The sequence below is a fragment of the Portunus trituberculatus genome, chromosome 48, assembly GCF_017591435.1.
Source record: "Portunus trituberculatus isolate SZX2019 chromosome 48, ASM1759143v1, whole genome shotgun sequence".
NCBI lineage: Eukaryota > Metazoa > Arthropoda > Malacostraca > Decapoda > Portunidae > Portunus > Portunus trituberculatus.
Window position 1 is genome coordinate 7,590,925 of NC_059302.1, and position 26,500 is coordinate 7,617,424.

General features: G+C 43.1%; 1 protein-coding gene across 6 annotated transcripts in view; it reads left to right on the top strand.

Moving 5' to 3' along the window:
• LOC123498554 (netrin receptor UNC5C-like) overlaps positions 1–26,500 on the top strand; it is a 397,723-nt gene that overhangs the window by 105,320 nt on the left and 265,903 nt on the right. For all 6 annotated transcript variants that reach the window (XM_045245754.1, XM_045245758.1, XM_045245756.1 and 3 more), the window contains exons 3-4: positions 3,766–3,912; positions 8,796–9,020. In XM_045245754.1, coding sequence (XP_045101689.1) covers positions 3,766–3,912; positions 8,796–9,020 — 372 coding nt within the window. The remainder of the gene's footprint in view (positions 1–3,765; positions 3,913–8,795; positions 9,021–26,500) is intronic.

Sequence of the window (26,500 nt, forward strand, 5' to 3'; positions counted from 1 at the left end):
TGTGTGTGTGTGTGTGTGTGTGTGTGTGTGGTTAGAGATGTAACTGAGGGGTGAATGTATTGCCCTGAGTGAGCATGTGTCGCTTGTGTTAGTTGTGAACGATTCTAACTTTGTAGTTGTTTTGATTGTATTATTACCTAAACAGAGGAAGGTTACTGAAGCAAAATATATCTTTAACTGACGATCCAGGTTTTGCGAAGTTAATGCGACAGTGAGGTGAGAGTTCAGTTTTGCTATTCTGCTTATGAGTAGCTGCTGTTAAATTTCCACCACTAATATAGAAATGAAACAACCGAAATACCAGGTATGAAGTGGCGACTCAGGAGACTGAAACTTTGCCTGGAATGAAAGGTCAGTTAGCCTTAATATTTGACAAATGGTGGACGTGGGGGAAGGGTAGACAGAACAAAGAGAGTCACTTGTCAACCTCAGTCGACAGTCGTTTTTTAAGCATCATTGCAATAGCAGCCCACAGTATTTATCTTTTTAATCCTTGCAATACGATACAAAACGAATTTTCCCTTAAAGATTTTTATTACTGTCGGACTAATCGAAATCCAGCATTGGTTCATCTGATACAATTCTTATTTGTGGATTTTTTTGTGTATGCAGTAAGATCTTAGTGTGCCTCCAAGGTCGTGGGAAGGTCGCGGGGCAGGTGACGCACGGTGTTGACGCAGCCCCAGGAGTCCCATTGTTCCACGAGTAATCTCCACGCCCTAACACCGCCTGTCAGGGGAACGAGGCGACTTTTGTAGGAGGGATTTGGAAGGATCGTCACTCTATTGCTTTTTTTCACTTTTTTTTTGTGGAGCGTCTGCGAGAGTGCACCGGGCCGAGAGGGGATCACTGTGTCGCGTCCCCTTGTCTTCCTCCTCGCGCGACCAGTACTCTCCCCTAAAAACTTCATGCACTTAAGGTTCATATGTGGTTCATGCTTGCAATTTTTTATCTCTTTAGTAAACAATATTCTAAAAAAATCAATGAAAACGTTACAGTGAAGAGGTAGGAGACATCACTGAGCAGTCTCCCATTGACTTCCTCTTCCCCAACCTCTACTTGAGACTTCTTCACATTTCATGCATTGAAGTTCCAGTGTTCGATTCAGTCAGCAGTGCTATGAAATATTAATGAAAAAAATTCCACAGTCAGAAGGTAAGACATCCAGAAACACACGTCATATTAAACACAAGGCGGAGTCATGGTTCCTTTTAAGAATCTGTGGCATTAAGAAAGAAAGGTCAGTGTGTAAAATTTATTCTTCCCTACCAAAGGATTCCCTCTTCGAAAAACTACACTTTTGCAGGAGAAGCGTCGTGTTCTCTCTACTTTCTCAGGCTCATGATAACTTCATATCTCGTCTTTCATCCTTCCCTCCCCGTTAATCATTTTTCCCTTTTTACGATGTTTTCTTCTACTCGTCACTCGTTCTTTTCCTCTATTTTAATATTAGTATTCCGGTTTCATGTACTCTGTATTATTTTTTCCTCTTTTCACTAAGTTTTCTTTTATTTCCAGTTTCCATGTCTCTATAATTTATTTTCTCCCAATTTCCAAACCTTTCTGAATCCGTCTTTCGTTGTCATGGTATATATGTATTTTTTCTTTATTTCTTTAGTTAACTGTACCCTAGATTAATTTTCGTCCTTTTTGCCCACATTTTTCCATTCGTCTCTCGCTGGCATGGTAGTTTTTTTTTTATTTCCTCCCTATTTTCCCCAGTTTTCTTTGTTCCCTGGGCCACGTTGTCCCTCACATCCGCTGCCTCTGTTTCTTCCTCGTCCACCACAAGCCAGTTCTCCTCGTCCCAGTTCACACGCCCCCGCACACTATTATTTTAGCTACACTCTTTGTACCCAAGCCTATACTGCCCTTCCCCTTTCCTCTCTCTCTCTCTCTCTCTCTCTCTCTCTCTCTCTCTCTCTCTCTCTCTCTCTCTCTTGTCCATTTTTGTCCATCTGCAGGTCTTAGATTACGTTTCTCTTTTTATTTACTTCCGTGCGTTTCTCCACATAACCTTTTTTTTCATATATCTCTTCCTTTTTTTTTTTTTTTTTAATCTCCGACACCCAGCTCTTCTTTTTGTTATGTTTTTGCCTCTTTCCTCCCCTCTACTCTCTTCCCTTCCGTCTACTCCACGTCCTTTTCCCTCCTCCCTGTTTCCTTCCTTCCTCCCTCCCTCCCTCCTCCGCCATCCTTCCTCTGCCACCACCGCCACCACCACCACCGCCGTCCCCACCACCGGATGAGGCCAGCAGGATATTACGAAGAAAGAAAAAAATCCTGAGGGATCCTAAGTAATTATTTACAAGTTTCGGCAAAGAGTAAGAGAAAGGAGCCGCTCGGATTACTTCTTTTATTGAGAAAGTGTTCAATCTTTCCTTAATCCCTCACCTCATGACTTGGTAGTGTGTCTGAGGAATTTTCTGAAGCTGTTCTATATTCTGGTCGCATATCAAGTACTTTTAAAAGGCCGTCGTTGAAGGTGCACGGATTTTGGTTTGGTTTGGTTTATGATTTTTGTGACGGAATAACACCATTTTTACTTTATTAACACGAGAAGCACTCTTGAGAACCCTGCTAGGACTGTGTAACCTTTGAAGTAGGAAAGTTATACTGTGGGAGAGCAAAGCGATTATGAATACAAGCACTGGAGGTGTACGAAATGAGTCTGCACATGGTGACTTAAGAATGTATACTAGAACTTCACACACATAATCATAATTGAACAACAAATGATGGTACCACAGTTAGCATAGAGACAGAGATTGATTTCTTATGAAGCTTGTGATGCGTGTATGTATGTGCGTGTGTGTCCATGCATGTAATCTCCATCCTCAACCCTCACCCACATACGCACACAGTAACAGATAGAGAGTTTAACGAGCACCCGAGTACCCAATTAGCCATCCATAATGCCGGTTAACGCTGCCTGATGATTATGTCCCGTTGCTGTGTTGCTCCATGGCTTGACCTCCCTTCCACGGGTGTTGTTGCTCTTTCCCACTCCACTGCGCTTTGCGAAGAGGGAGGGAGGTAGCCGGATCACACTGCCGGGTACCGCAATTATTGATTATCTAGATCATATAGATTTTGTTTTTATTTACAAACCAATGCATGACCTTCTCTGTCTGGGTTATTTTTGTGTGGTAATGTTCCTGGTGTTTGTAGAGAGAGAGAGAGAGAGAGAGAGAGAGAGAGAGAGAGAGAGAGAGAGAGAGAGAGAGAGAGAGATTATGAGGTCCTGAAATAATATACTCATGAACTAAGTTACTTATTATTATGAGAGCATGTAATGTTCAGGCAATAACTCGAGCCAGAAATTATACCTGCAGTGACTTTCTCTACTTGTGTATGACATAAAATCACTGACTTACACACACACACACACACACACACACACACACACACACACACACACACACACACACACACACACACACACACACACACACACACACACACACACACACACACACACACACACACACACACACACACACACACACACACACACACACACACACACACACACACACACACACACACACACACACACACACACACACACACACACACACACACACACACACACACACACACACACACACACACGATGAAAGCAAGGAAATGTGTGGTTTTTTTGTTCTTTCTCGTCCCATTTCATTCATTCGTTCATGTCATGTTTACCAATCTTACCCTACCAACCAGTGTGACCAGTTCCGGATGACTAAGAGTAATGACCAATGTTGTCTTTTGTTGCAGAGGAAGGCAGCGAGGAGGAGGGCGACGGTCCTCTCACGGGGGTGCCGGACAACTCCCCGCCTATCATACTGGAGGACCCCCAGGATGCTTACGTGATCAAGAACAAACCAGCCACTCTCACCTGCCGCGCCGCCCACGCCCTCAAAGGTAAGCTGACCCTCAGGTAAAAAGGAATCGTGTTCGCCTGCATATACGTAGATAGGGAGACATAGAGAGGAAGGCACGAAGAAATGTACATGGATACTTTATTGACCACTGTAACAGACGTGGACTTAACCCCTTCAGTACTGGGACGCATTTTTACCTTGATTTTTCTAGGTAGGATTAGACGATATTATTTACATTAGGAAGGGCCTATGAATTTCTGAAGATTAATGGCCAGAGTCTTCACTATTTTATCCCCTGCATAAATTTCTGAAGTTGTATAAAATCACCAAATAGTAAACAGAATAAATATGAAAACGTGGCATGGTATTGAAGAGGTTAATGACATGCAAACAAACACACAAACACATACTGTTATAAGATATGGTGTGTTTATCTCTCTCTCTCTCTCTCTCTCTCTCTCTCTCTCTCTCTCTCTCTCTCTCTCTCTCTCTCTCTCTCTCTCTCTCTCTCTCTCTCTCTCTAATATCATATCAGCCACATATTCTGAGCCGGCAAGCGCATCCATTCCCGTCAATAAGTGATCAATTCCTGACAACAGACCTCTCTGCAGCCTCAGCCAACCCAACCAAACTGTTTAGTCTGCGTGCCTGGCCTGTATGGAGTAGCCAAGTGTGTCTCATTATGCAACGGTCTATATACTGCCGGTAGTTATAATATTTAGAAGTACTTGGTCGGGAGGCTGATATCATGCAGTAAAATCTTAGTAAAGGTGATTTTTTCTTTTCCACTTATACTTGGTGAACTGTTTAATCCCTTCAGTACCATGACGTGTTTTCATATTTATTCCTCTTACTATTTGGTGATTTTATACAGCTTCAAATGTATAAAATGTTGGGATTAGAATAATGAAAACTCTGATTGTTAATGTTCTGACCTTCATGAACCTTCTTTATCTAAATAAAATCGTTTAATCATACCTAAAATTCATGACAAAAAATGTGTTCCAGTACTGAAGGGTCAAGGGCTACAAAATTCATAAACCAATAGTAATGATGTGCCAGTTCCTATGGAGTAGACGGAAAGGCCAAAAGTATTATCTACATTCTGAGAAGAGTAAGAGGAAAAACATATAATATTTATTCATTTATTTACTTTTAATTTAATTTGATGTGAAATTAATCAACAGAAAATATACTTCAGAAGAATGACCTTTCCTTCCCTGTGTGTGTGTGTGTGTGTGTGTGTGTGTGTGTGTGTGTGTGTGTGTGTGTGTGTGTGTGTGTGTGTGTGTGCGCGCGCGCGTGCTCGTGCATGTGCGTGTGTATGTTTGCACTCCAATCCGTCCCCACTCTACCTAAGTACAACAAAGTAAATATATCATAATTATAGCCAAATATACCTGATTATCTTTGCACCTGCGTTATGAAAGATGACACGCAGGTGCTCCAGGCTGTGCAGAGTCATGGAATCGCTCTAATACCTCCAGGAACTGAGGGAAAGGGTAAAAATATGAGGCGTAATGCAGAGGTGGGGAGGATCAGGAGGGTGGGGGTGGTGAGCCGTGCAGGTCACTGGGTTGTAGGGAGAGAAAGGAGAGAGTGGCAGGAAGGGAAGGAAGTGAGGGAGTGATGAGTGTGAGTATGCATTATTTAAATATGTTGAGTTTCAGGTATTGTTTATTATCAACTTAACATGTGTGTGTGTGTGTGTGTGTGTGTGTGTGTGTGTGTGTGTGTGTGTGTGTGTGTGTGTGCTTCTAGATAGCACTATTTGTAGTGAATGAAAAATATATATGCCAAGATTCAAATTTCAAGGTATTGTATGCCACTGTAATAACAAAACCCCGCAAACACAAACACACATACACACACACACACACACACACACACACACACACACACACACACACACACACACACACACACACACACACACACACACACACACACACACACACACACACACACACACACACACAGTTATAACCAATGGAGGTATAGAACTGTGTGGCAATACGTTAAACCTTCTACGTAGTTTTCTCTTTCACTCTCTTTTTCAATATTTTTTCACCATCATTATATTGTATCGATCAATAGACATGATCTTTTCGTTTTTCTTTTCTTTTTTATTATTATTTTTTTCTTCTTCTTTTTTCTGGTTCCCCGCTTCTCCTCTTCAGTGAACCTCGACTTCCTGTGGGACTGAGTTTCTTTAATTTTTTTTTCTTCCCCCTTTTTTTTTATGCATTTTCCTTCTTAATTCTTTGCGAGGTTTTCGTGCACCCATTTCGTGACCTCTGATTGGCTGAGGCATGGCATTCCCTCATTGTTTCGTGATGTGTGATTGGTCGGCCTGCAATACCTGGGCGAGTCTCATTACCTTCCCGTACCTTGATTGGCAGGTTGGGGATTTTAGGTAATGTTACCTCTGTATGAGAGAGAGAGAGAGAGAGAGAGAGAGAGAGAGAGAGAGAGAGAGAGAGAGAGAGCAGGAAGAGGAAACCAGCCGGGTAAACTTACAAAAGATGATAAAATGTGTTGTCTTATACCATGACCTTCTTTCAATGTTATCCAAGAATGAAATATTGATTATAGTGATTAGTTAACTTGACCAACCTTCAGTTCATTGCACAAGTTTACCAGCCTGTTGATTAGTCAGTCATCATTTAATCAGTCAATCATCAATACTAAAGTTCCTCGGCCAGTCACTAGCTTTCCATTCTTATCAAAAAGAGTGAATCAATCAGTCAGTTAGTCATTCAGTCCTTCAGTCAGTCACTAACCTTTCCAACGTCAAACAAGTCATTGAAGTGAACCAGTGACTCACACACTCACTCACTCAGTCACTCATTTACTCATTATTTTTTTCCAACAACACATTCAGTTTTTCACGAAAACCAAAATTCAAACACAATACAACTCTTTTTTAAGTGAACAAAACAAAATCACCATCACGCTGCCTAACACTTTCGTCACTTACATAAGATATAAGCAAAGTTACGTTTAACACCAGCTGCACCACATGCTCATATCTGTCCATTCACCTTCCCCTGATGCGTGTGGTGTTCATGGTGGTGATGGTGATGATAGGCACTGCGGTTTTGACGATGGCAATGCTGGAGGGTGATGAGGGTGATGGTGACTGCATGAGCCATTAGTGGTGACTGGTAATTGTGATGGCGGCGGTAGGATCAAAGTAACGTGCGGAAAGTAGGTTGTGTTGCACCTTATTTATATACATCTGCTGGCAGTTGTTGTTTTTTTGACGTTATTATTTTAGCCTTTTTTTTCCGGTCTATCAGATGTGAAGATTGAGATAGGAAGTTATATATATTTTAAAAAGTGATGATGGAAACATTAATTCGAGGTATATTATAGACGGATGGACAGAGAGAGAGAGAGAGAGAGAGAGAGAGAGAGAGAGAGAGAGAGAGAGAGAGAGAGAGTCTTTGATAGAGTGAGAGGTGCAAAAAAATCCCCTCTTCAGTAGGATGGCGCTGAAAGGAGAGCATTCACAGCGCCATCAGCACGCGTACACCCTCTGACGGATTACACGAAAAAAAAAGGTGAAGAATTATGATCTGTATATATTTCCATTTCCTTTACTCTGCCATTCGCCTCACGATATTCAGCTGACGTTCCTTACACATATATATATATATATATATATATATATATATATATATATATATATATATATATATATATATATATATATATATATATATATATATATATCTCTCTCTCTCTCTCTCTCTCTCTCTCTCTCTCTCTCTCTCTCTCTCTCTTATTTAATGCGTGAAGGAGACTATTTTCTTTATTCTACTTGTTGTTTTTTTTTGTCTTCCTTGATATATGATAGAAAATTAGCTCATGGCACAAATATGAAGATTTTTTTAAGAGATTATTAATTTACAGCTTGGTGTGACGTGAAGGATGATTTTTTTTAGTTTTGTTGTAGTTGTTAGGTGTTGCTGTGTTGTGAGGAGGAGGAGGAGGAGGAGGAGGAGGAGGAGGAGGAGGAGGAGGAGGAGGAGGAGGAGGAGGAGGAGGAGGAGGAGGAGGAGGAGGACGAGAAGGACGAGGAGTATAGAGATTACTTAGTTTCCATTCATTAATTTCAGATGCATTTCGTGTCCTTTGATGTTCGTTAGTTTGTTTACGTGTGTGTGTGTGTGTGTGTGTGTGTGTGTGTGTGTGTGGACAGCTTCAACGTGTGAGTAATGTTGGTCCAGATCTGTAATGAGTTGTATTCATGTCCGCCATGCATCTCTGTCATGAAAATTTTTTGTGCTCTTCATTTTTTTCCCTTTTACTTTTATAATTACCGTTTTCGCTTTCTCTTTGATGTTCGTGAAAGCTTCTATAATTCTTCCTCGTGATATTTCGCCCTTCACGCTTCCTCTGCCTTGTCTTGTTAGTTGTGTTGTTTCTTCTCCCGCCTCGATGTTTCTCGTTCACAACAGGAAGTAAAGCGAAATGTTAAACAATGCCAGGGAAAGTTTAAGCCGCTGTGTCTAACTTACAAAAATAATAAAAACAACGTGACTGTAATTGGAAAAAAAATGGGTTACATCATTTATTCTGTACTCATCACAATTCAAATGAAAAAAATATCCAGAAGAAAGTAGAAGAAAAATATCAGTACAATGCAAAAAAGAATAGTTACTTTCTTTATACAGAAATCTATTTAACCTTCTATTTTCTTTTAGGAACTGCCACCTCATTGAATTTTTAATTATTCATTAGTTTTCTTCCTTTTTTTTTTTTTTGCCTGACCAGTATACCTCACACACATAATAATGAAATAAAAAGCACAAGTAATAAATAAATGATGACACATACCAGACAACTCAAAACTCAATAAAATAACATCAACACAAAGACGCAAAACTAACCCATCTCCCTTGGTCTTTATTGCAGTGACTTTTAAGTGTAATGGAGGACCTCCCGCGCCAGAGTCCCAGACAGAGACCTCCTTTGTGGATCCTATGACGGGCGTGCGGGTGGTGGAGGTGCAGATGGAGGTGGAGCGGAGCATGGTGGAGGGTGTGGAGGGCTTTGACGACTCTGGCTATGGGTGTAACTGCGTCGCCTGGAGTTCCCGAGGCTTGACTCCGAGCAAGACAGCCAAGGTCGCCACTGCATGTAAGTACTGGAGAACTCTTGTTGTCTTGGATATACAGAAGGAATTGATCTCTCTCTCTCTCTCTCTCTCTCTCTCTCATCAGAAAATCCTTAAGAATTACATCTGTAATGATAAAGGCGTAAAAGTAAACTGCTACTGTAATGAAGGTGATTCTACTAACAAAATATTACGAATGTATGTTTTTTTTTTTTATGGATATACATAATTTTTTGCTTCCTTCTTATTTTTTCCTTGTCTCCTTCCGTTCGACTCCAATTTCGCTTTATCTCCCTTCTCTGTTTCTTACCTTGTTCCGTGCTACCAGTTTCTCCTTCTTTTATTTGTGAGGAAGAGGAAGAGGGAGATTCTTCCATAGCCCTCTTTCTCCTCCTCCTCCTCCTCTCCCTCCCTCCCTTCCCTTCTCTCCTCTCCTCTCCTCTCCTCTTTCTCCCTCTCTCTTCACCCTCTTACCATTTTCTTTTAATTACGGCGCCAAGAATTTTTAAGAATGAATTTTACACAGTCCCGGCTTCCTTCCCCTGTTGCTGGCTTCGTCTTAGAATGCTGAGTTAAAATTCATGAACTAGTTGTGTTTAAACATTTTTATTAATCAACTATCTCTCTCTCTCTCTCTCTCTCTCTCTCTCTCTCTCTCTCTCTCTCTCTTCTGTGTTTTCTCTGTTGCCTCATTAGTTTCTGCTGTCAAGAAAATGTTTATTCCTTTTTTTTATTTCAGCATTTTTTCGTGTTTCTTCAGTGCCCTTCGCTCGCTCTCCTCTCAACCTTTCTTCTTGAGCCTTGTACAATCATTCTCTCGCGTCTCTCCAATTATGCTGGTGCTGCTACTCCCTCTCTCTCTCTCTCTCTCTCTCTCTCTCTCTCTCTCTCTCTCTCTCTCTCTCTCTCTCTCTCTCTCTCTCTCTCTCTCTCTCTCTCTCTCTCTCCTTCTTCTCTCTCCTCTCTTTCTACTCTGAATCCCTCTTTCCTTCCCTCTTCTTCTCTTCTTTCCCCTTATTCCAACAAGTACTGAGGGCTCTCCCACTCTACTTCCTTTCCTTCTTTCCTCTCTCATTCCTTTACTAGTGGCTCCCCTCCTTCCTCCCCTCCTTCCCTCCCTCCATTCCTCCCTCCTTTCTTCCCTTCCAGGCGTGATGAGAGACCTTACACGAGGATTATGATGTACAGAATCCCAAAGCTAAACAACCTGTGCTTGTAAACATGAGCGAGGGGACTCCTGGGTGCACGAAGGAGGTGGGAAATATCTCCACTGAAACACGAGGAAAGCAGTGAGATTCTTGCAGGGTAGCGGATGACGAGAGAAATTCGAGCAGGGTGTTTCTGAGGGAGTGGTGGTGGTGGTGGTGGTGGTGGTGGTTGGTGTCCAGAAGATGAAGGGTTTTGGAGGGCCAGTGTAGAGAGATGGAGGGGGTGGCAGAGAAAAAAGAAAAGCTTGATTACTTTGGTTTTTTTTTTATCTTTTTACGGCTCCAGACTGTGATGAAATTAACCTAGACCAAGTCCACTTTTATGGCCTTATCCTTTCTTCCGCCGTGCAGTATCGGACGGTATTTAAATGAGGTTTTTCTGGCTTTTTTCATGTAATGGTAAGATGTTTGAAGCGAGGAATTATTAGTGTTGAAAGGTGTGCAGTATAATGAAGGTCTTTGGTGTGTTGTAATAAAAGAAATATGATAAAAAAAGAGGTTATGGTAAATTGCATGAGGAAGAGGAGAGATTGAGGGAATGGAGAAGCAAAAATTAGCCTCTATAATTCATTCCAGATCAATAACTTGTACACGAAATAATTATCTAGATTTATTTACCCTGGAGAAAAAATGTGAACATAAAACTGGTCAAGTCAAGTTTCGACCTGAGCACCTTATTGATTTTTACAGAACATTTATTTTATTTAGTTTTGAGAAAATGACACATTGGGAACTTCGAAGGCCTTGGAATTAAGATCGCTGTAGATATGGCTTACTGAAACATATTGGCAAGCTAAACACAGAGTTAGATCTTAGGTAACACACACACACACACACACACACACACACACACACACACACACACACACACACACACACACACACACACACACACACACACACACACACACACACACACACACATACACACACACATGGCGAGGACCCCGTGGCCTCCCCGGGTAACCTCGCAGGTCGTGCCGTCTCTTCTGACTTTATACTGTAATTATAACTAAAGTTCCTGAACGTGACTTTCGTTAACAGGGTGAGCGGCGTGGGTAGGGAGCTGAGGGTGGCTCATTTACATTTAGGAGAAAGCAAGTAGACCGTTTAGGGCGACTACCTCGTCTCTGTGTTGTCTAAACGTCCTGTTTTGCTCCCTACAGAAAAATGTAGAAAGAAGACATGCTATTGCTTTCATATTTTTTGCCCTTTGAAATTTTTTCACGTAACTGGTACTGTACTCCTGGATGAAAATAAAATTTTATTAATATTTGAACTTGCATTGTTTACAGTAATAATTTTTAGTCATTTTTTTCAATATTACAAAACGTTAATTAACTTCTTTATGTTCAAGTAAGAGCCCTAAAAAATACTCATATTGCCAGTAATTTTCCTATAGTCAAGGTTAAAAAACTAATGTCAAAGAGTTAATATGGATACTTTTTGTAGACAACGTAGAAAAAAAAATCACGAAACATTTTCATTAACTTCTTTTTTCAATTCTGGGTACAAAGAATTTGTTCATGTCGCTTTCAAGTCTCCAGAAGAGGTGTTCGTAGGAAAGAGGGGACAGCGCACAGCCATGCCAAGTCAACACCTGAAAAAAGTACAGCAAAGTGCAACAGTAGGGAGAAAAGGGGAACATGCGAAGGAGAGTGAGAAAGAGAGGGAGTGAGAGAAAGAGAAAAGGAGAGGTTCAGGTCAGAAAGTTTGAGTGAGAATGGTTTTTTGTTTGTATTTGTCTGCGGTAACACCAAACTCTGCTGTGTGGGAGGCAGATCACGTGTGTTTGTTTTCCCCTTTTTTTTAATACAGAGTTTCCTCGATTGTGTGTAGCGGCAGACGGTTCATCATCATCACCATCAGCACCATCTCCCTCCTTCGTTCTTATCACCATCATAATTATCTGGTGATGGAAATCCACGAACAATATTTCGAAGGGTATGCAGTTGGATTTAAAAGTCGAGTAGTTTTCACTCACTTACATTGTGTTTTAAGCTTTTGCTCATTATTAACCTATTCAGTACCATGACACGTTTTCATTTTCATTTTGCTTATTATTTGGCAATTCTATACAGCTTCAAAAACTTATGTGGGGATTAAAATGGTGAAGACTCTGTCCATTAATCATCTGACTTCCATATACTCTTCCTAATGTCAATAAGATCGTCTAATTATATCCAAAACTCAAGGTAAGAATGAGCTCCAATAATGAAGAGGTTAGGGCTCATGATCAATGACATTCAATCAACAAAATCTGTAAAATGTAGATTCCCAGCAGATCAGACGAAGATTAAGGAAAAAACGAGAGAGAGAGAGAGAGAGAGAGAGAGAGAGAGAGAGAGAGAGAGAGAGAGAGAGAGAGAGAGAGAGAGAGAGTAGTATGGCTTTTTAGAATTGATCATGTTTTATGCTCTCCCCTCAGTTTTATGTCACCTGATAAGCTGACAGTCTTAACGAAACCAAGCTTTAGTTTCTTAACTTATCGAGGAGTAGAATTAGAAGAAGGCCTATACACAGAAGAGAGTGGTGTATAGTACTGTACTGTTGACCATGGCTGTATATCTTCCTGCTTTCGTGTTTGCCAGCCTTGCCTTCCCGCGTGTTCCCCATTACCAAGATTAACACTCCGCGTCTTGCCGCGTCGCCGCCTCGCAGACTTCAACGCTTGTAAATTCGGGAGAAATGTGCCGCCTCTGAACTTTCCAGCACTGTGGTTTTTCCTTCCATTAAATTCCAGGCACGCTATCTTTAAACTTCCTCTTCTTCATTTGCGTTGGTCCTTCACATATTCCGAGTATTCAGTTAAGCAAACATTTTTTGTTTCTTTCCACATCCTTTTCCTTCTTTCTTTTAATTTCTTATGTAGTCAAATACTCTCTCTCTCTCTCTCTCTCTCTCTCTCTCTCTCTCTCTCTCTCTCTCTCTCTCTCTCTCTCTCTTACTGTTTCCTTTTTCCGTGTATCCTCCCCTTTATAATCCTCCCTCACCCTCGCTCTCTCCTTCCTTTATCCTGTCTGTGTCCCCTCTTCGCCTCCCTGCAAGAGCCCCTCGGGCAGCACAGACACCGTAGACACGACAATACCATCACATACGTCATAGTCAGCCAAGCAGGGAAGAATTTGTGAGCCCAAGAGGGGAAAGAGAGCAAGGCAAGGCTGATATGCGGAGTATAAGAGATGGAGAACGAGAAGGAGGAGAAGGAGGAGGAGGAGGTGGAGGCGGAGGAGGAGGAGACAGTCATCAAGGAGCATATTGCCAAGAGGTTCCGAGTTGTCCTCCCGCACACTCAGAAAGTTTTGCAGATGTTCACCGACGAAGCCAAGATGATGAATGTTTCTGAGGAGAGAGAGAGAGAGAGAGAGAGAGAGAGAGAGAGAGAGAGAGAGAGAGAGAGAGAGAGAGAGAGAGAGAGAGAGAGAGAGAGAGAGAGAGAGAGAGAGAGTGAATAAGTTTTGTATCAGGCAGTTATTAAATCAAAACAATTAATTCTTTTATACTTTATTTTCTTTCCTCTACCTTTCCTCTGCGTTCTCTACCTCATCTTTCTTTCTTCACCTTTTGTTTCCCTTGTATTTTTTCTTTCCATCTCTCCTCGTTGCCAGCTTCCCTTCTTGCCTCTTGTACCTTCCTCTCCTTCCAAACCTTTCATTTTTTTCTCTCTCTTTTTCTGACCATCCACTCTACCTCCCTCCCATCTCTCCATCCCTCCCTCTGCTTCCCTCTCTCCCTCTCTCCGTCCTGCCTGCCTCCGTTATTTTATTACCCCTTTAGCCACAAGAGAAAAAAATAAAAGGAAAAACAAAGCTGTAAGTGAATTCCTCTTGTGTTTTATCTTCTGTCCGTCTCGACCGAAACCCTGAGGTCATCTTGCAGAGTGTTTGTTTGTCTTGAGAGAGAGAGAGAGAGAGAGAGAGAGAGAGAGAGAGAGAGAGAGAGAGAGAGAGAGAGAGAGAGAGAGAGAGGGAAAGAGGGAGAGTATTTTTGCTAAAGAGAGGTATAGGAGGATCGTAAACTCTTAGTGTAATGGGTGTTTGAGGGAGTTAAGGATTTGGAGGACGAACTGAGTGAGAGGCCGAGAGGGAAGGAGGGACCGGCGGAGGGAACAAGGCAGAGGGGAAGAAAAAGGGTTGACTGTGGCGCAATATTGGTAGGGACGCCTTTAAAGTGGTGAATTTTGATGCCTCTACGTACTGCCGGCTGGAAGGGACGACCTCTGATGAAGTGAGAGACGAATAGGGGACGAGAGACGGATGGCAGCGTGACGGGGGGACTGTTGGTTGGTGCTGGTAGTGTGACGAAGGAACGGATGGTTACGTGACAAAGGGAGGGATGGTTGGTATTGGTAGTGTGACGGAGGGACGGATAGTTGCATGACAAAGGGAGGGATGGATGGTACTGGTAGTGTGACGGAAGGACGGATGGTTACGTGACGGTACTGGTAGTGTGACGGAGGGATAGATAGCAGTGTGACGGACTGCACAAAGCATTGGTGGACGATATTTTGAAACACTTCTGCGCCGGACCTCAACTATTTCCAAAGGCTACAGTTGAAATAATAATATTTTTAGGGGTGTTTAAAAAGATGTAAAGAGATATTAACGAAATTTCTTCATTACTAAGAGAAAAAAATTCTAGAGAACCCAGCTAATAGTTTTCTGGCTCTTGAAAGTAGTCGTGGCGAGAGAGCAATTTCTGAATACTGGTCTGTGACGGAGGGACGGATGTCTCGTTCTGGCAGTGTGCGCGGCGTCATACATACATACATATACATCCATGCATACATACATACAAAATGTGGTTACAATAGGAATAGAAGCTTTCATTTACTTATTTTTCGATGACTTATAGTGTTGGTCTTTTTCGTTTCCCCAAACCACTTTAGCTGTTCCGAATAGTTTTTTTTTTTTAGGAGACGCGTGAGAAACTTTTTTTTTTTATAGGATTTTTAATACATCCTTCCCGTTTATCGAGATCATTCAAGTATTCTAACCATTCCTTGACCGACCCATTGCTAGCCTTTAGTATCACTGTTTTGTTTAATTAAAGTTATGATAAAGGAATGTGTAAATAAGTAGGTGCATTTCACAGAAGGCCTGCAATGTGTAAAGCTTCTTGCTGTTTCACTTATTCTTAATGTGCTTATATTTCTCATTTTTGTGTTCGATGATTTGATTGATTTCACTGCAACTTTATCTAATATCACATTCCCTTAGTACTTTAGTCAACCATACCTTTGTTTCTGAAGAGTGCAGTCATTTCACAATCACTCCATCTATATACCGCTAACCTCTCCCAGTACTTTCCTCGCCTTCTCTCCATGTCCTTCACCCTCCATCGCTTACATCTTGTGGCGGCTTCTCTCTGTTCTCCAACCTCCTTCCCTTTCCTCTCCTGCCACACCCTTTCCTCCCCCCAAAGTCCCTAAGCCTCTCACGCCTCCCCTCCTTCCCCCTCCCTTTCCTCTACCCCCTTCTCCCTAAGCCACGCCTCACCATCTCTCCCTCACCAGTATGCAGATGCCGCTCACACCCCTAAGTCTTCCTCATTTTGGTGCATTCCTCATCGTTCTCCATTTCCCCTCCTCATCCCCCACATCTTCCTCTTCTTCTTCTTCTTCCTCCTGTATCTCCATCTTCCTCCTTCTGCTCCCGTTGTATATATCTCATGTTTATGATAATTCTTCCTCCTTTTCATATCCACTTTTCTCTGGCATGTTTTATCATCTTTTTTCCTTCCATTTGCCAGATGTGTTTCTCTGTGTTGTTGTTGTTGTTGTTGTTGTTGTTGTTGTTTTGGTTTATTATTTGTTGTTCGTACGTTTTCCATTGTGTTTTCTGTATTTTTGTTGGTTTTCATTGTTTTTCGTAATTTTTTTCGTTGGATTTTTTTTTTTCGAAATCTTGCGTATTTCTGTTTATTTATTTTTTCTCTCTCTCTTACGAAACAAATGCTTTATATTTTTTGTCCCTCATTTCGTACAAGAGCGTAAAAAAACAACTTTTCTTTCTTTCTTCACTGTTAAACACTATCTTACAATTTTTCCTTAACTTTTGAAACATCCTTATTTACCAAAGCTTTCTCTCTCTCTCTCTCTCTCTCTCTCTCTCTCTCTCTCTCTCTCTCTCTCTCTCTCTCTCTCTCTCTCTCTCTCTCGTCTTGGCCCCTCTCAAGTCCCCTCTTCTTCCATTTCTCCCCTCCATTACACACGCTCGCTCGCGCCTCAGTGGCCAAGACGCGCGGTTATGATCTGTAGCGGCGGTGTCTCAATAAATGGCCGGGAGTCATTGTTGTGATCCCGAGAAAGAGACGGAGTGAAGGAGCGACGGAGGAGATGCTGGGGAGTCGAAGGGGAAAGAATGGGAGTACTGCAATAAGGAGTTTCTAAGGGATTAAGTTATGGAGATACAGAGAGTGAGAGAGTGGAGGGAGGGAGAGAGGGATGGAGGAGAAAGAGAGAGAAACGGAGCAGAGGTGAAGTGTTACAAGGAGGCGTAGTGAAGGGTTGTGAAGTAGAGGAGCTTAGGACGTTAGAGGAGGAGGAGGAGGAGGAGGAGGAGGAGGAGGAGTGGTGGTGGTGGTGGTGGTAATAGGGTAGGAAAATGGATGGATGAATAATGTTACAGGGACGCTGAGGAAAGGAGGAGGAAGAGAAGGAGAAAGAGGAAGAGGAGGAAAAAATCAGGAAAAAAAAAAAAAAAAAGATAATGGAAAAAAGTTTAATCATGATAGTAATATTAGCAACAACCATGGTAACAAGAACAATGATGAATATGGTAATGAAAATGGAAATGGTGATGAAGGTCCCTAAAAAGAAAGAAAGAGGGGAAGAAGACGGTAATCGAGCCGTAGACGTGGAAAGAGGAGGAAAAATTAGGAAATGGAAGAAAGAGAGGGAGAAAGAGACGCACTGACTGGATGCAATATTCCAGAAGAAGAATGGGAGAAGGGGGAGAGAGGACAAAAGACGCGGAAGGCGGAATGGGAAGCAGAGGGGAGGAAAAAATATCACCTGAAAGGCAGCCGAGGCCGTGATACTTGCCGTAATGGGCCGCGAGACATACTGACTCAATGGCGAAGAAGGGGAAGCGAAAACCAGGAATGTAATTAGACTCCTTGAATAGCAGAATAGCAGCCTCCAGTGGGATTTTTAAAGCAGGGAATACGTATATATTTTTCTCATTTCATCACATCTCTCTCTTGGCTTCTCTTCTGTCTTCATGTCTTGTTATTTATGTATTCTATGAGTTTCAGGATCGATTGGAAATGATTGGCATGATATTATAGGAAGGGAAAATAGGTTTGCTTCTATTTTGCATGTATTTTCAAGAGGCTTCAAGTAGAATTTGAAAGTGGTTGATGTGATATTAGAAAGAAAAATGAAAAAAAGATTATATTTCATCTATTTCATGTTGGTTATGATATAAAGGAACATAAAACAAACTTTGCTCTTACTTCCTATACATTTTCAAGAGTTTCAGGAAAGATTAAAAGACTTCGTATAATATGAGAAAGGAGAAATAAAGTGGAAGTTCGCTGGTTTTGTGGTCCGAAGTAAGAGGAAAAATCCTTTTGTCACCGTCGCCTTTTGAAGTTACATCACAAAATTTCGGCTTTTATCCGGAAAATGAATCCATCCACCCCACATTTAGTTCCCAGAAGGACCGAAATCCCTCCCTCCTGTGTTTTTATGTGGAGGTGGCGGTGGTGGCGGTGATGGTAGTGGTGGTGATAGTAGCAGTGGTGATGGTTATAGTGGTGGTCTCTGACGCAGCCACACATCAAGTGACATTTTCCCGAACGTGTCTTGAGCATTGCCTTTGAGTATCTTCCTCCTCCTCCTCCTCCTCCTCCTCCTCCTCCTCCTCCTCCTCCTCCTCCTCCTCCTCCTCCTCCTCCCTGTACTTACTCACGCCACCCCGAATCATCCCAGGGGAGCAGAGTTGGCGCGGTAGAAACACCACTTTACATGATAATACTTTTAGGGAAGATTTTACCAATATCAGAAGGGTTCGTGTGTGTGTGTGTGTGTGTGTGTGTGTGTGTTGGATCATGTCAGGTGTGTGTAGCGACCCGTTCATGACCCTGGTTCAGCCGCGCCCCTCAGCCTGAGTGAAGGAAGTGGTTGGAGGTCGTCGCTTCCTCCTGCTGGGGATGAGAGCGTCGCAGGGAAGGCAGTGAGGCTGAATCTTAATCAGTCACCCATCCTAAGCTTCCCTCAGCCATCACTAAGCCATGCGAATCTCGGCTACTTAACTTGGCTGGCTGCTTACTATATAGCCTACCACATCTCTCTCTCTCTCTCTCTCTCTCTCTCTCTCTCTCTCTCTGTCGCTTTCTCTCTCTCTCTCTCTGCTGTCGCTTTCTCCATTCCTTCTTTCATTCCCTTCCTTCGACTCTCCCCTCTTTACTTATCTGTTTCCCTCCCTTCCCTCCTCCCTTCCTTTCCCTCTCCCTTCCATCTTTAAGGCCCCCGCACCCAGCAAGGACGCGGGGGAGGATAGCAGACAGATTTTGCCATCGCCAGGCTGAGTTACGAGAGAACGGTGGTAGTGAGGGAGTGAGGCTGAGCTAAAAGATGGGCGAGGCTGGAGTGAGGGAAGAGCGGTGCTGGTAGTGAGGGAGAGGGTGAAGTGAGCTTTTGAATGACGAATGAGAGGTGAGGGAGTGTCTAGGGTGCAAAGATAGCGAGAACAAGAGTGAAAGAAAGCTACGATGAGGAAAAGAAGCTATGAAAAGAAACGGGTGAAGGACAAAGTAGGAATTTAGGGAATAGAAACCAGAGTGAAGAAAGACGACATAAGAACGATGACGGACAGTGTGAGAAATACTGAGAAAGAGAAGCCAGTGTAATAAGAGACGAGGACAGGGTGGCACGAGAGTGAGGACAGACAGAATGACGGACGAACAAATAAGAATGAGATGAAAGACTCGAACTGTGAATAATGAGAAGTCGAGAATGAGAAGCAGACGAAATGCTGGGGGACACAGTAGAGAAAGCATGTGACTTCAACCTGGATGAATGAAAACAAGCATATCTTTGGTGAGCTCCGGATGCATATAGGGCGCGTATTCACCACTGGACGAGGCGCGTCACGTAGACACTCCGTCAACCGTGAGGCCCGCGTTAACAGGCTGGGCGTCACGGGTGGCCGATCAGCCTGAGAGGAAGGGCGGCTTGATGGGAGTGGCGGCTTCGAACGGCTGCACCACCACCACCACTACTACCACGGACGCCACCATGGCCCTGATAGCTCGCCAGGGACCCAGGCAAGCCGGATTTCATGGTCGGCTGGCGGCTCTGAGGCTTTGATATCTTGTGCTCTAGGGTGCCAGGCTGGATTATCTATTATAGGTAGTTCTAAATATCCACAAAGCTATTGCGGTCGTGAGGGGAGCGGCGGGCCTGACGTGAGGGGGATGGGGAAGGAGAAAGGGGATTGGAAACACAGAGATGGTGATTTGGACGTCAACGGAAGGCGGAGCTGAAGCGTGTTGCTGATAACGGAGGCCTGAACAGACGGGGACTGTGTTTAACGCCACCCTGGAAGCGCTTACTTTCTCTCTCTCTCTCTCTCTCTCTCTCTCTCTCTCTCTCTCTCTCTCTCTCTCTCTCTCTCTCACACACACACACACACACACACACACACACACACACACACACACACACACACACACACACACACACACACATTCGATGCCCCGAGACGCACCGCCACACACCACCACACACCAACACACGCACAACAACACACCATGTACTAAATGCGGCGTGAACACTCTTATGAAAGCCGTGACGGACATGCATTGGTGTGGGATCACGGGTCCCAAACTAGGGAACGTGGGAGTCGACACGAGAAGCTCCAAGGGAAGGGGTTGGTGGGCTGGTGGCATCTGGTCTGCAGTGTCGCGCTGCGGTACAAGTAAGATGCATATTCAGAAATGCTTTGCTATTTTCAGATGGTCACATATGGGATTAGCCAGGATCTCAACAGTGTTTCTTTTTTTTAACACCTTTAGTATTGGAAGGCAATTTTACTATAGGTATGATTAGACGAATGTATTGGCATTAACAAGGGCCTATGGAGCTCAGAAGATTAACGGCCGCATCCTCACTATTAAAATCCGCACATGAGTTTCTGAAGCTGTAAAAAATAACTAAATAGTAATCTGAATAAATGTAAAACTGTGTCATAGCACTGAGGGGGGTTGATAAAACATAATCTTGAAAAAAAATAACTGTCACTGGAATCATAAAAGAACGCACAATATTCAGTGTAACTTTGACTAAAACCTTTTAATGTAGTAAAGGTGCGGCGTTGAAATGATGCAAGAGATAGTTCTAGAGCAGACGAGCAAGAGAGGAAAACAGAGGCTGAATATTTTAAGCAGAACGTTATGGAGGCTTGAACCGGGGTGGTTGGTGCCTTGGTTATCAGGAGTACTGCCGCTGCTGCTTCTGCTTGTGCTGCACCGTGCCTGGCGATCAGATCCTGCCGTGCTGAGTGAGGGGAGAGTGATATTAAGATCGCTATCACCACTGCAGTTCGGGGATTCCAACCCTCTCACTCTATCTCCCTCTCCCTCATTCTCTCGCTCGCTCGCTCTCTCTCGCTCTCGGTCTCTCTCCTGCAGCTGTTTGTGACACTGAAATTAAACCTCACTCACACACTGCTCAACTTTTCTTTCTTTTTTGTGCATAATACCTGAGTTTGATTGGGGGTCTCCTTTCCCTCCGTCACTCGCAGGTCAGTGAGAGTCGAGCGAGTCGCTTCGGTGATTGTATTAGAAAGTTATTAGTTACAGACATTTGGTTCTGCACGTCACTGTTTTGCTTATATGAGAGAGAGAGAGAGAGAGAGAAAGAGAGAGAGAGAGAGAGAGAGAGAGAGAGAGAGAGAGAGAGAGAGAGAGAGATGTGTGTGACGAACAAAGAAAATCCGTTTGTTGTTTTTCTCTCCGCTATTCTCTCTTACTTTTCCTGCTGCTTCTTTCTTCCATCATCTTTCTCGTGCTTTAATGGCGCCTCCTCCTCCTCCTCCTCCTCCTCCTCCTCCTCCTCCTCCTCCTCCTCCTTCCAACATCACCACCAACATCTCTTCCACCACATTCACTACCACCATCTCTTCCTCCTCCTTGTCTTCCTCCTGCCTTAGCTTCCTCTTCAGAGTCTATCACAAAGGAGATTATTCGTCGACAAGCAGATTCAGTGTTCCGTAATGTCGTTGTATTAGTGCCAACCACCTCCTCTTCCTCTTCCTCTTCTTCCTCCCTTTACTATTCCTTCTCTCCCTCTCCCTCTTCCATTTTCTCTTCTATTCCCTTAACTACCACCCCTTCTCTTCACCCCCTGTAGCTCATGATAAAAGCTTAGGGTAGGGGAGACTTAATTCTTTCTGTCCAGTTGGTATTTTAAGGGAAGAGAGAGAGGGAGAGAGGAAGAGAGGGAGAGAGGGGAGGGACGTAGAGATTGGTAGGGTAAGATTAGGGGAATATGCAACGAGTGGGAATGTATAGGGAGATTTGCACTAAGGGAGGGGGACTGCAAAAAGGGAGGGAGTGGGAAAGGGTGAGTGTGGGTCGAAGGTGTTAAAGGGTTGAAACGTGCATAATATAAAGGAAGGTGTTATATTAGAGAATGGAAGGAGAAAATAACAAGGAAGTATGTATGTGGTGGATGGATGTTATGATGTGTGTCTTTGAGTGTTGCTTTTTCTTTGTGTTCTTTTCTTTGTGTTATTTTGGACTGCAGTATTTTTTTAAAGTAAATATTACAAGAAAATTGTCTTGTTGTTGATCATGTGGACAACAATCTCTTTGATGACTACAATAATCCTGTGATCAGTAAAAAAATGATAGCAACAACTACAACGACAACGACAACAGCAAAAACAACAACAGCAACAACAACAGCAACAACAACTACTACTACTACTACTACTACTACTACTACTACTACTACTACTACTACTACTACTACTACTACTACTACTACTACTACTACTACAATCTAACTATCTATCTATCTATGTGTGTCGTCTGCTTAGCTTCCCAGTTGGCGGTATTAGGGTTTTTCCGTCGCCTCATCGCCATGTTCATATTGATGTGAGGAATGAACGCTACCTGCAGATAGGCGGTTGCATAATGGAGAAAAGGAAAGGGCAGGGCTGGAACAGAGAGAGAGAGAGAGAGAGAGAGAGAGAGAGAGAGAGAGAGAGAGAGAGAGAGAGAGAGAGAGAGAGAGAGACGTACAACCAAATAGGAACAGAAATAAATGGACAGAAGATAGACAGGCTGGGAAAGATGATTTTCACTCATGTTAGAGTAAAATCAGGGTTTTCGACAGGTGATGGAAGGCTGAGGGATAAGGTAGACTGGAGGCGGAGGAGAGGAGGAGAGGAGAAGAAAGAAGAGTAAGAAAAAACAGCAATGACCAAACTAAATAACCTACTATAAAGAAGCTTGAAAAAAAAAAAACTGACAGCTTCAAACCAAAATGGGGTAATAAAAAAAAAGTATGAAATAATTGGGTTACAAACTGACAGGTTTCAACCAATACTGAATATATGTGACCTTACATACACTAATATCTCTGTAAGTCAGGTGAGTTTAACTTCCCCACCTCCTCTACTTCCTTGCAATACACCTTCCTCATTTTCCTGCCAGTCTTTCTCCCGCGGGATAATGGAAGGAAGGATTGATGGAGAGGGAGACGAGGGCTTGCCAGTGAGCCTATGTAGGAAGTTTTCCAGATCCAATACATATTAGGTGAAGCCACAGTGATCTTGTGCTAAGCTGTGGAAACAATATCCCAGCAGCCTTAGAGAGAGAGAGAGAGAGAGAGAGAGAGAGAGAGAGAGAGAGAGAGAGAGAGAGAGAGAGAGAGAGAGAATAAGAACCCTGCCAGTTCCACTCACAGACAATTAATAAGATACCTCTGTTAGTAAGTTATTGATCTCAGCCTTGCATAAGTGAAATAAAACAGCCATTCTATCTCAGCCTCAGCCTCCCAGTCATAGATCGTACAAGAATTTTCTCCCCGCGTGCCCTTGTCAGCTCAGCGGGACGTCGGCGCCAGTGTCAACAAGGGCGCCGCCGTCCAGATGGTTACCAGCACCCGGATTGTCAGCTGGAGGTGTTAATTAAGAGGGCAAGACAATCATACTGAGAAAGTAAAAGGTGTGGGTGATGAAAAAGGAATGGGACAAAAAAAAAAAAGAATGTAAGGAAAATAGGATGAAGTAAAAGGAAGGTATGCATTATTATACGAAATTAAGTATTAGAGGAGGTGGAGGAGCGAAAAAAAAACAAACAAACAAAGAAGGAAAGTTAATGATGTCGATGATGATGATGATGATGATGAGACAAGAGAAAAGTAATAAAATCAATTCGAATATGGAAGGAATGTAAAATTTTGATAAATCACAATGACAACCACCACCACCACCACTTCCTCCTCCTCCTCCTCCTCCTCCTCCTCCTCCTCCTCCTCCTCCTCCTCCTCTTCCTCCTCCTCATTCTGCAGGCCTCTCCTCACCGATGTAAGATGAGCGTGTCCTGAGAGACGAGTGATGAAGCGGAATGTATAAGAGAAGTCTGCGGAAGCCTTCTGCAGGAGAGAGAGAGAGAGAGAGAGAGAGAGAGAGAGAGAGAGAGAGAAAGGAAAGGACGTATTACTATCTGGAAAGTTGGTGGAAAATTTCTCTTTCTCTCTCTCTCTCTCTCTCTCTCTCTCTCTCTCTCTCTCTCTCTCTCTCTCTCTCTCTCTCTCTCTCTCTCTCTCTCTCTCTATAATAGTTACGTACTTCAACTTCTCTGCTCCTTCTGTTCCTTTGCATCTCCTTTCCTTTGTCCTTCCTCCTCTCTCTCTCTCTCTCTCTCTCTCTCTCTCTCTCTCTCTCTCTCTCTCTCTCTCTCTCTCTCTCTCTCTCTCTCTCTCTCTCTCTGGTTGCCTTTCCCATGTATAGTGCACCCCTTTCTTGCTTCTTCCCTCTGTTTACGTTACGTTTTCCCTCTTTCCCTCATGTCATTCTCCCTTTTCCTCTTCCACACTATCTTGTGTTCCATCCTGCACCCTTTTGTTCTTTCCCTTTACCCTTCTTTACCCCCGTACCGTTTCCTTCTGCTGTTTCGTTTCCCTCTTTTTTTTAAGGGCTATACTCTCTATCTCTCTTTCTCTCCCCTTCTTTTCTGCATGAGTTCTTAGTTTTCTTATCTTCCTTGTCGCTGTCCTCATATTCCTCCTCCTCTTCCTGTTTATTCATATTCAACTTATCCCCTATTGTATGACCTCCTCCTCTTCCTCCTCCTTCTCTACGTCTTTCTCTCCTCTCTTTCTTCCTGCTTCACCGCCACCCTCGTTTGCCACATCTTCCTTCCTTCTCTTTCTCTTCGTCCCTCTCTCTTGCTCCCTCACCACCACCACCACCACCGCATTTCCCGCTTCCTCTTCCTCCTTGTCCTCTTCCCTTCTCATCCCTCTGGTAAAAGCAACATCAACATCGCCACCTTTACATCAAAAGCCGGACGTTTAGCCAAAAAGTGCAAGTAAAAAGTTGGTGTGAATAGCGGCTGATTTTGTGAGTGAAGGAAGTAAGGAGTTGGGCGGGAAATGGGGGGTGGGGTAAGGAGGAGGGTGGAAAGTTGTCAATCGAGTCGTTTTAAGATGTTGATGGCAGCTGAACCGTCGATTAAAGGCAACATGAAAGGCTCGCTTGATCGATATGAAGGAGTAAGAGATGGATTTTTTTTTGTGTGTGTTTTGAGTTTCGTTTCATATATTTCCACTGTATGTCTGTATGTGTTTCTTTTGCTTCCGATTCTTGTTTTTTTTTTCTTCATTGTGTTTTGTCTTGTTCTTATTTCCTTCTTTTTATCAGCTTCATGGAAATTCTGCTTTAATTATTGGTTCTCATTAAAAATCAACTTATTTTTGCTGATCTCTATTGGTTCCTGAAAAGTTCGACAGTTATTTTAGATTGAGGCTTCATTGGTGCCATTGCATGAACTTGTGAAGTGTCAGAGAGAGAGAGAGAGAGAGAGAGAGAGAGAGAGAGAGAGAGAACTTAATTACGAAGCATAATAAAATCCAGGAAGATCACGGACACATTTCTTGAATTATAAAATACTTGAAGGGAAAAGAATTTGTAAGGAGAGTGTAAAGTATATTCAGGAAAGGAAGATTAAGAGGAACACTGTAGCTGTTGCCTACTGCTGCTGCTGCAGCTGTTGAGTGGCAAAAGAATGTAGGAGGAGGGAAGCGAACCGGAGAGAGAAAAAGTGGTAGGAGTGGAAGAGAGTGAGTACGTGAGGGGGGGAGGAGCGGAGCAATGGAGGGAAAGGAGGAAAGGGTGACGTCAGAAAACAAAGGCGTGAGACTCCATAAATGTCTGCAGGCGCTGAGGAAGACGTGATAAATTCCGTCAAAAACTGGAGCCGCCTTGTGGAGGAAACCCGCTCCCGCCAAACTTTCTTTTCGTGGGAATCACTTCGAAGGACAAAACGAGAAGAGCATTTTTTTCCACCAACACAAACACAAAACAAACAAAAAGAATCTCGGTCATACAGGTGGCAGGTCAGGGATTAAGAAACACACACACACACACACACACACACACACACACACACACACACACACACACACACACACACACACACACACACACACACACACACACATAAAGGGAGGTTTTTTTTAAGGGGAAGGCCTTTAAAAGCTCTCCCTTCAAAGTTAAAAGCCTTGCTCCCACCTAAACAAGTAACTACGGAAGCTTGGGTCGTCCTAAAGAGTGAAGGGCTTCAAGCTTCATTTTGGTCAGTTGCAAGGGAGGAGAAAAAATAAAAAGGGAGAATAGTAAAAGGGAAAGAGAGAAAGAAAGAGGGATGTAAGGGAATGCATTAGTTTTGATGGGAGGAGGAGAGAGGAATTGTAAGTCAGACTGAAGTAAAAGGAGGATCGTATACAGCTTGTCTTACTGTATTACTCATGTTCAAGTTCAGTATTACACACATCCACCCACCAATCCTTACACACATAAACTACACACGCTAGCAAGAAATACATCATGCCAGAGAGAGAGAGAGAGAGAGAGAGAGAGAGAGAGAGAGAGAGAGAGAGAGAGTTTTTCTTTATACTTCCCACGCACTCACTTCTTCCTTTACTAATAGAACAACCTTTTTCTTCCTCATCCTCATCCTCCACACCTCCCTCTTTCCTCTCATTCATTTCTCCTCCAGTCTCCTTTTCTTTGTCTTTCTCAACATTTCTTTATTCTTTATATTCTTTACTCCTA